This window comes from Pseudochaenichthys georgianus, chromosome 19, assembly GCF_902827115.2.
Source record: "Pseudochaenichthys georgianus chromosome 19, fPseGeo1.2, whole genome shotgun sequence".
Classification (NCBI taxonomy): Eukaryota; Metazoa; Chordata; class Actinopteri; order Perciformes; family Channichthyidae; genus Pseudochaenichthys; species Pseudochaenichthys georgianus.
Genome location: NC_047521.1, coordinates 25,125,508 through 25,136,890, shown reverse-complemented (window position 1 = coordinate 25,136,890; position 11,383 = coordinate 25,125,508). Strand labels below are relative to the sequence as shown.

Here is an 11,383-nt window from a genome sequence, read left to right as displayed (position 1 = left end):
TTCCCATGTGAAATAGACATAGATGTCAAATATGAAACACGACCATATTCCCATGTGAAATATTAAACACACACACAAACCAAAGTCTTTCATGTGCATGTGTGACATATTCCCATCACACACACACACACACACACACACACACACACACACACACACACACACACACACACACACACACACACACACACACACACACACACACACACACACACACACACACACACACACACACACACACACACACACACACACACACACACACACACACACAGACACACACACACACACACACACCACACACACACACACACACACACACACACACACACACACACACACACACACACACACACACACACACACACACACACACACACACACACACACACACACACAAACACACACACACACACACACGGGGGAAATGTTGGCGGATAAACATGTGCATTGCTCTCATATAATTCACCTGACATTTGAAAGGGAACACAACAGGTGTGAAACTCACATGTTCTATCATCTCATCTTCTACCGTAATTTTGGTCATTTACTTTTGACATTCTCGTCTCTTTCCCCAAAGTGTGCCGTGCGAATATCAGATAACAATTCAAAGAACACGAATCCAGTGAGACGTAACCCACACAGAGGGGAAGAGGGGGGGGGGGGTCGTGTGCGTGGAGTGAGAGAGAGAAAGGGAGAGAGAATTACCAACCATCAGAGAGAGAGATCCTGAGAGAGCATTCAGGGAAGGAGCATTGTTAGAGTGAGCACTAATGAGGTGTGTGCGCGTGTACAGTAGGTGCACCTGTGCGTGTGTGTGTGTGTGTGTGTGTGTGTGTGTGTGTGTGTGTGTGTGTGTGTGTGTGTGTGTGTGTGTGTGTGTGTGTGTGTGTGTGTGTGTGTGTGTGTGTGTGATTAGTGACTGGGAGCCAATGAGTGGAGGATAAGAGCGGGCCTTCAAGACGGCTGGAGGACACATGGCAAGGAAGAGAAGGATTGTCCTCTGGAGATGACAGGGAAATGTGTGTGTGTGTGTGTGTGTGTGTGTGTGTGTGTGTGTGTGTGTGTGTGTGTGTGTGTGTGTGTGTGTGTGTGTGTGTGTGTGTGTGTGTGTGTGTGTGTGTGTAGGCAGGGGGGGGGCACTCAGGAAGTAAGTTAAAGTAAGAAATCTCCCCTGGCTTTATCCTCCTTGTTGATGCAAATCTCCAAAGAGTTGAGTGCAACCTGACGTCGGCGTTGCTTATGACAAACTTTATGTCAACGAAAGCTCACACACTCAGTTAAAAGGTTTCTCAAGATTACAACCTTGTTTCCTTTGCCTACGGATGAAGTCAAACACGGAATAACTACAAATGAAATCTACGTTTTAAAAATCTAAATTGTTTCCGTGTAAAGTGAGGGGATCAAAAAGTAAAAGGATAGACTGTTAAAGCAACACCTGCAAATCTTTACGGACACCTTTAAAGTTGGACATTTTCATTCAAGTTATTTATCTGTAATGCCTTGACGTGGGCTTTATTTATTAACAAGTTGATGTTTGCAGTTTCATTTCAGCTTCAGGGTATTTGTTTGTATCTGTAGGTAGATTTAGTTTGAAGGTTTCCATTGTGACACATGATCCGCTGCCTCCACTGGCTTCCGGTAACTGCTAGAATCCACTTCAAGACACTGGTGCTTGCGTACCATGCTGCGAATGGATCTGGCCCCTCCTACATCCAGGACATGGTTAAACTGTACACCCCAGCGCGTGCCCTTCGCTCTACATCAGCCAAACGGCTCGCTGCACCCTCGCTGCGAGGGGGACCCAAGTTCCCATCAGGAGAAACACGTGGGTTTGCTATCCTGGCTCCAAGATGGTGGAATGAGCTCCCCATTGACATCAGGACAGCAGAAAGCTTTCACACCTTCCGGCGCAGACTGAAAACTCATCTCTTTCGACTCCACTTCGAGCAATAGAATTACTAACAAAGAACTGCTAACAGAGCACTTATATATTAATAAAGGACTGGCTTAGCCAGTTGAGCAGCACTTGAAACGATTGGCTCTTTGAAACCTGATGTTCTTATATGATTCTGTTTTCTTCAAGGTTGTGTCTTCCTGGTCGAATGCACTTATTGTAAGTCGCTTTGGATAAAAGCGTCAGCTAAATGCAATGTAATGAAAACAACAGAGACAACAGGCGAATTTCCAAAAAGTACTCATTACTTTTTAAAACCACTTGAACGAACATGAACGATTAACCTCCTAAACCTTCAAATCTTGAATGACAATTGAATACAACAATAAATGAATAGCAGTTGCTTCGACAGCATCTGGGTAATTTGTCTCTTTGTTAGAAAGATTGATGGAAAAACTACAGACTGTATTTTCATATAACTTAACATGGGTTATTACATTACATGTTAGACACTTTTACCCAAAGCGACTTACATACTCAATACTGTGAGCAATACCCACAGGAGCAATTTGGGGTGACGTGTTTTGTCCAGGGACACAACGACATGCCGACTGCAGTGGGACTGAAACTTGCTATCCTCTGATTCGAAGGTCAGCGCACTAACCCACTGCGCCACACGCCTATCAGAAGCCACTATATCAGGGGTGTCAAACTCAAGGCCCGGGGGCCACATTCGGCCCGTGACTTCATTTTCTATGGCCCCACAAGAGCTTGCAAAGAATATAATATGATTATTATACGGTTACATGCTACAGAAGCACGTTGCCCATAAACTACATGTCCCACAATGCATCTCAATTATGACTTTTTTTCTTCAAAATATGCATTTTTTCATAGAATTCCTTTTTCTCAGAATTAGATTTTTATTTCAAAATGTCACTTCTATTTATTTTTTCTCCAGAATTTGGCTTTTCTTTTTAAATCATTTTGGGACATACGCAGAAGACACTTGCCCTAGACTTCTGCTTTCAGACGTAGTTAATTATGAAGTTATTACCCTATCCGATGATAATCCAATGCAGAGGCAATGATGTAATATAATACATTATTTTATATATATGATATATTTATATATGTATTTTTATATAGTCTTAAAGTTACAACTGGCCCTTTGAGTGCAACCATAATGCTGATGTGGCCCGCGATGAAATTGAGTTTGACACCCCTGCACTATATTGAGTAGCTTACATGAATTGTTCGATGAATACAGACATTATTCTTCACTTGTGTGATTGGTCTTGGCGGCGGAGTTCTGCGCTCTCGATGTGTCCTTCTCGTTAAGATGTTTTCAAACTGTATTTTTCTCTTTTACAAAAAGAAAATGCTTCAAGGACGAAGACTGACTGTTTCGTTTGGATAAAGCTTCCCTGGTGGACTTCCTCACCTCTGATAAGGTGCAGCACAGCAGCTTTTATATTTGAACGATTCAGAGTTGTGGAGAGTATGAAGAAAGTGAGCACCTCTTTTCACCCTCTGTCTGAAACCAGAGCCCAGTGTGCTCTGATTGGTTAGCTAAGCCGGCTCTGTTGTGATTGGTCAACCGCTTAGAGATGTCCCGCCCCTTAGTTTATCATGTAAAATGTGTTGGAGTGCTAGTACATAGAGCTTACATACAATCATACATTTGTGAGGTAAAGAGAAAATACTGTATAATGTACATTAGGTGTGTGCCTAAATATGATGATTAAAATAGCCAATCTATGTCTAAATAACTTCTGTTTTTCCAGCCAGATTAGCCAGCATTTAAAGTAACCTCCACCCTGCTTGTTGCATGTGGTTTATTTATTTATTTGATGGTATTTTCATTGGTGATCCACATCATGTTACTATGTTTTTGGAGTCTAAAAAAATCTGAATCTGAAATAAGAATCTGCAAAATATGAACAATAACTATATACGATAATGTGGAGAATGAAGGGTTAACTTTTGTAATGGCTGAATTTAAAAAGGATTATGTCATTTGACTTAAACACTTCAATGGAACACACACACACGCACACACACACACACACACACACACACACACACACACACACACACACACACACACACACACACACACACACACACACACACACACACACACACACACACACACACACACACACACACACACACACACACACACACGGTAGGCTAGTCAGTCCAGGTGGTGTATGGGACCATGTGGGTCTATAACATTACTCTCCATCAGCTCTGGAGGTGGATCAGACAGGTGCTTGCTAGGCCTCCTCCCTCCCTCCCTCCCTCCCTCCCTCCCTCCCACACACACACACACACACACACACACACACACACACACACACACACACACACACACACACACACACACACACACACACACACACACACACACACACACACACACACACACACACACACACACACACACACACGCACACACACACACACACACACACACACACACACACACACACACACACACACACACACACACACACACACACACACACACACACACACGCACCCCTCCCCCCTTTGGTCCTTCACCTGATGTCCTGGGTGCTGAGTCTGAGGAGTGTGTGTGTGTGTGTTAGTCTTACAGGCACAATGAAGAGAGAGGGTCTGTCAGTGGCCACCTGTTGTCCAGCTGTCAGGGTCCCGTTTCAGGGTCGCCTTTCCATGCAGAGACGACAGCAGCTACATCCAGCCACCTATCTATCCATCTATCTATCTTATTAAAATACAGGATATTTGTTGCTGATTTTTCGCATTCAAATCCCCACAAACGCCAAAATGAAACAAATAGTTGTGGTCATGCCTTCGATCAAAAATGTTTCATTTACACTGTCTCGCAATTATGGATTTGTTGTTGTTTTAAATTAATTGTTATGCACCACAATCAAGGCTTGACCCCCACATACAAAAACTCTACCAACCTGCAGCGTAACAACATATGACATACACATACATTTATAGGATATAATTAACAGACAGGAGTATACATTTTTACAAGTTTATTAATTGTCAGATTTAAAGGAAAGGTCATTGCCCTTTCGGACACATATGATTTATTATTATTATTAATATGAAGACATGTTTTTTTTGTTGAATATACAAATTATTACCATGAATGTGGATAAATACTGTATTATAACAATACGGTATTCTGTTTTTCACATTTGTTATTGTTTAATCTGTTCGAAATAAAGACTGAAAGAAAGAAAGAAAGAAAGAAAGGAAAGGTCATTAATCACGTTTTTTGTTCTAGATCCCAACATGTGTTCCTATCTATTGTCAAAGATATGAACTTGATTTTTTTAATAATTCTTATTAGTCTTATTTAAACTCTTACCTATCCTGTTTTTCACTCTCACTGCTCTGACACCTGAGTTTCACGATGTGGATTAATAAAAGTTTATCTTATCTTTTACTATAATAAACAAATTGAACTCTAAATGAGAAGCGGGCTATCCCAAATATTCCCAAATCAAAACAGCTAGAGATTTTTTTAAAAGGCTGCAAAGAAATATTTAAGTTTTGAATACGGTGTTGTTAGAGAAACACGGGTATGCATTTTGAAATTGACATGCCATTTATTTGCACTTATTATTCCAGTTATATGGTCTATACAGTAGGCCTATACACATCTTAAGTATATGCCCTCCCTCCTTCAACCTGTGAAACCTGAGTTAATTTCCTTCGAAAAACATGCATCTATTAAAAGACGTGATGATGAGGAGAAAGTGTGTGTGTGTGTGTGTGTGTGTGTGTGTGTGTGTGTGTGTGTGGGGGTTCTGTTGGGTATCTAAGTGTGTCTCTTTTGATGCTTATCAATAGCTCGTAGATACCATCCTCTTCATGTCACATTACCATCTCTATAGGAGCCGTGATGAAGAGTCGGTGGAGAGTTGTTGGAAAATCCAAATGATGAATGAATGATGGAAATTGGGAGGCATGACATGGACAGGAGGAGGAGAACGTGACAGGATGGACTTAGATTGGAGAAGAGACAAGTGTGTGTGGGGGGAGGATAGGTGGAAGGTGGGAGGAGAGATAATTTCCTTTGAGAAGTCTGCAGGGGGTGGGGGAGGCACTGAGTTGGGGGAAGGGTCTCTAATGGCTTTGGGTGCTGCTTCTTTTTACGACCAAGTACCCACGAGATGACAGAATAAGAAGTGGCGAAATGATTTGTCACAATCTGCATGTTGGTGGGGTCATTAATTTGTCACTATTAGCTGCTCCACCAGGTTTTATTGTGACAAAAAGAGGAGGGGGACCGAGGGTATTAGATCACATAGTGGTATGTGTGATTCATGACATATAGGCCTACAGTCGATTTTGGTTAAAACTACCATATTCAATATTTCTATTATAACAATATATTCTCTCCAAACCACTTGCTTACATGCACGTTTTTTGTACAATACAAAAAGGAGCAGAAACAGCAACATTGAAATAGATTTTGCAAAAACATTTTTACCCTCGTCTCAGGTTAAAAACTTGAGCTAAATGAAAGAAAGTGTGATGGAAACAGATTTACCAAATAAATGTCACTGTGTCGATCTTTTTAATGCATAATGTTTCTTGTAAACTTTAAATAGACGGGGAAAGCTGGGCTGTACCATAGGCTGTACGCTAAATATTAAGCTACATCCAGTAGGCTAACTAACCTGTTAACCTAGCTTATACAAATAGCCAGCTTTGTCCAATATTTACAAAATCGACCCAACTTCTTACATCTATAAACTAACTTAGTAGGCAAACATGTTAAGCATGTTTATTTTATTTAAACATAAGCAGAAACGTAAAACATAAAGTCTTTGTTGCCAACTCTACGCTAAATACAGCCAGGCTAGCATGTTAGCCTAGTTAGATTAGAATAAGAGGAAACAGTTGGCTTTGTTCACTTTACAAAATCATCCCACTTTCTCACATCTATAAACTAACCTATTAACATGTTTTGTCATGTGTGTTTAATTTGTACATACGCAGAAATGTAAAAAAAAGTATTTGTTCTAAGCTTAGCTAATGTCTGCTAGTGCTAGCTAAAATCGTACACTACAGACAAAAGAGCTGCACTAATCCTCTCATTGAACTCTCACAAAGAAAGTGTTTTTCACAAAATGTCAAACTACCTCTTGTAAAAGGCCACTTGTTTCTCTTTTTGATTTGTAAAATGTCAACAATATGCAGTCTTTAGGACACACCCGAATGATAAGGCTTCATAAAAAAGGTCATCACAAAAGTTGAACAGAAATCCCCTCTGCCCTCAAATAACCAGATGACCAAAATGTCAAATGGTTTGACAATCAATAACTCAGGCTAGCCATTGCAAAGGTCTCTATCACCCTCTGTCTATCTGTATGTGTGTGTGGAGAAAGGAAAGTAAACACTGCATCCTTGTAAAAACGTATTTCCTAACTGTATTTATATTTAAACATTTCCAGAGTGTGACCTCAAGTATGGCCTTTTTATTACGTTTTAAATGAATTATATTACGTGCAAATACTGTTGTGTTTTGTATGCAGATCAGTGCCGTCTGTGTTTGTGGTCTCAGAGCTCCTCTCCAACATGAGTACACACTTATTTAGACCCAATTACAGACGAGCCTTAATGAATGCTAGAGCCAGAAATACGGGGAGAACGAGCAGGTCGCACAGGGAGCACCAACAACAGTCCTGCACGATAATAAAGTTACTGCTTGAATAATGAAATCCAAATCCCAAAGAACAACAAAGCAATTTATGATTAGTACCCTAAGCAGAATCATGATGTACCCTGATATCAGGTTCAATCTGTGAGTGATTGGTGATGGGCTGCCATCTAGTGGCCAAACGCTAAACACTGAGATTACAACAATCTCAGTAAAAATTTCACCAAAGTCCAATGAAAGAAAAACAATGCCTCAGCTGTAAGTCCTTTTCACAGCAGCTGTTTTTAAATTGCATATTAAACAAAGGTGTTGATAAATAGATAAAATAAATGGAACAGGGCCTAACTAATGTTATAAATTACAGCTGTATTTACCCTACAATGTCATATCAAAATAGCTGCTGTAGAAATGTCCAATTACCTCGAAATTTCCCCCAAACCAAGGACGCGGCCTAGGTGGAATTCCAAGTATGCTGGACATTGGAACGGTCCTGCTGCGCCACTTGATGACGTAGTATCCTTGAAATATTGGCTTGGAAGCCAGTATCCTCGAGATTGAGAAACGGCCCGAGTGTGTGTGTGTGAGGCAGGTAACGGCTCCGCAGTAACGTAACGGGTCCACGAATTGGTCAATTTGGGTATGGGCACTTCACTGTACCCAGGTACAGGTACTCACACATTTACGGTACTGTCGTTTACATTGTACATATAAACAGGACATTTCAGAAGACTGTAAATAACATTGTTAGCTATAGACACCCGGGTGTAAATAGCATTGTTAGCTACGGACACCCGGGTGTAAATAGCATTGTCAGTGGCTGGGTGCTCTGTAGAAAGACTCAATAAAGCAACAATGACTGGTGAAGAGACGATGGCACCTCCGGCTATCATCAACAGCAAGCATGTGCTTTAGTGGAAATTATGTTGATGTCTCTCTTTAACTCTTCCGATGTTTCATTGATGCTTAACATTAATGTCAAGGCACAATCGGTCAGCGCGCGGTACTTATACCGACAGTATCCTTCAGAGTGATGCCGAGGTTGTGTGTTCAAGCCTCACCTGGAGCAGAGAAGATCAGTTTACAGAACATATCCTTTGTAGGCAGGTAACAGATATATACATTTAAAAAGAAGAGATGAACTCTGTGCTTTGTTGTGTTTATTGTCAGGTAGCTAAAACACCACCATATTGAATAAAAACACACATTCACCTCAGTAAGAGCCATTCAAAACGAGCAGATTAACATACAGGGTGATTTTTATAGATTAAACAGTTGGCGAATATTAAAATAAAAATGCATTTGTGATTGAAGTGCTTTAAAGGCTGTGGCGGAAACTTTTCTGGGTGGTACAAAAATAACAAAAAAGTTTAAATTCAGCCATCAAATACTTTTCGAAAACATTTTTTAAAAGACTTGTGTGATGCAGTTTCCGGAAAGGTCAAGAAAGAGGACCCAAAACATCAGAAACTGTTGCCACAAAGTGATTCATGGCACAAAGATGTGTATGTGTTGTGGGGTTTTGTGTCAATAAGGCACATTTTGTAGACTCGTTTCTTGACATGTTTAACTCTGAGAAGATCCAGTAAATGGACAAATAGTTTGGACATCAGTAAACAAAAGTACAAAACAAAAGTCCCCTGCTTATTCACTTCAGTGTCTCTGGTTGCACGGCTCCTTTTGGCCACTAGGCGGTGCTGTTCAGTCAATTTGAACACAAAATAAGGTACATATTTTGTCAGGAAACAACTCCTCCAGTGTGACTGACATTGATTAGCCCAGCTAGAGATCAATCACACAGAAATCCATTGACAGTTTGTCTCCCATGCATGTGAATACCTTTAATTAAATACCTGAAGGCTTTCATGTGCAGCCTTTACTCATAATGGGGCTGTTGTACTTTTCGAAACAAACACATCCACATTAAATCCTCGTTATTATTCCAGGAAATTAAACAAGCAGCTCCACATCGAACGTCATCAACATCCAGTCCAGCGTCCGTACAGATGTATTCTTCTAGCGTCTTTGCTTTTATTTCCCCGGGCTGATGTTCATAGCAGGTGTGCGTTCAGGTCGTACTTCTCGCAGAACTTGTCGGTGATGGGGATGCAGGTGAGGTACTCGCACCAGTCACACTTCACCGGGTAAACGTAGAAGAGGACGGCCAACGCTGCGAGCAGACCGAGGAAGACCAGCAGGAAGACGCAGATCTGCACCCGCTTCCTGTACATGTCCGACTGCCCAAAGCTGAAAAGGAGGGTGATGTGTTATTCACTGCACTTCATTATATTCAATTCTATTTAGCTTTCATCAAAAGCGACTTACAATAAGTCGGATAAAATATCAAGATACAAGCTCAGAACAGCCAGAAACAGGCATTCGCTTCAAATAGGCCAAAATAGTCGATGTTTTTAAAAACATTTTGTAAGGTTTAATTGAATGGCCAAGATGTAGGTGAAAGATTGCTGGACTTGAAGTTGTCCTATAAATCAATGGGGAGCTAGTTCCACCATTTGGGAGCCTTGAACGAGAGGAACGGCAGCTTTAGGGGCCGTTGGTGTCTCATTTAAACCCACATATTGTGTTCCCCGTATTGTTGATTTACAGTTCAACAGGATGTATTTTGGCTGAGTCAGAAGAGACAGTGGGGTGCAAAGCCCCAGTGGCCTAATGGATAAGGCACTGGCCTCCTAAGCCAGGGATTGTGGGTTCGAGTCCCATCTGGGGTGATCTGTATCTTTCTTTGGATGAAAGAAAACACTAAAATAATCAATAGAATAATCAGAGCCATGGTTGTTGTCGAGGAGTCACAACCTCACCCTCTCATACCAAAACTTCGGAGCATCAAATCCAAATCAGAGCATTATTCTATTTTAAAATTTAGTTTTCAGAACTCTCCATAAAAAAGGGATGTAATGTTGACTTTCTACAGAACAAGCCAAAGAGACTATTTACAAACTACAGCTGAGCTTAAATGAAGGACTAAGCGAGAGAAATACAAATAAGATCCAGAGATGCTGGTATTTATTTTCTTTGGACAGTCAGTGCCACATTTCAGCCTAAATGAACATCTTGAGTCTCAAGCTCTTTCAGAAAGACAAAACAATGCTATACAAATTTGCAATAGACATAATGGTGCAAATAAGTAAGATTTAATATATAAATGTGTAAAATTAGATACTGTTTGGTACAAATTAGTACAAAACTGTCTAACTCTTCGGAAAAGAAAGCAGATAAGCAACACACACACACGCACACACGCACGCACACACACACACACACACACACGCACACGCACACGCACACGCACACGCACACACACGCCTTCCTTCTCTTACCTGATATATGGCAGGAAGGCGAAGGAGAGGAAGAATCCCGACACGAATCCGCAGATGTGGGCAAAGTTGTCGATCCAGGGGAGCAAACCGAAGGAGAAGAAGAAGACGGAGATGGCGAGCAGCTTGGTGAACGCTCGCCACGGCCGCTCCAGGATCTGCCAGCTCTGAAACAGCTCCACAAACAAACAGGCCAGGATGCCGAACTGACTGCCTGCAGGACCCACCTGAAACACAGTGTTGGGAAAATACTGAATGTACTCTTCCAACATGAGAGTACACATGATGACAAAGGTATCCCAGCTGTAGCTGTGAACATGACAGGATGTGTGATGACCTGGAAGAGCATCAGGACTGTTTGAGGCAGATGATAGCTACGTGATGAACATGATGATTCAGCCTCTATGGAGACAGACATCAAGCATGCTCATTTCTGACGTGGAGCTAATCTGAAGTAAACATTGAAGACTGCTTTCT

The 11,383-nt window shown here is 41.3% G+C and overlaps 1 protein-coding gene and 1 non-coding gene across 7 annotated transcripts in view; one reads left to right on the top strand and one right to left on the bottom strand.

The window, feature by feature from the left end:
* Positions 1-8,716: 8,716 nt before the first annotated feature.
* rhbdf1b (rhomboid 5 homolog 1b (Drosophila)) overlaps positions 8,717-11,383 on the bottom strand; it is a 50,702-nt gene continuing 48,035 nt past the window's right edge. For all 6 annotated transcript variants that reach the window (XM_034107666.2, XM_034107665.2, XM_071206708.1 and 3 more), the window contains 2 exons: positions 10,910-11,133; positions 8,717-9,818 (listed from right to left, as the gene is read on the bottom strand). In XM_034107666.2, the coding sequence (XP_033963557.1) occupies positions 9,623-9,818; positions 10,910-11,133 (420 nt within the window). In that variant the 3' untranslated portion in view covers positions 8,717-9,622. The remainder of the gene's footprint in view (positions 9,819-10,909; positions 11,134-11,383) is intronic.
* Positions 10,228-10,300, top strand: trnar-ccu (transfer RNA arginine (anticodon CCU)). The gene has a single exon. It is a non-coding gene; the product is annotated as a tRNA-Arg (tRNA).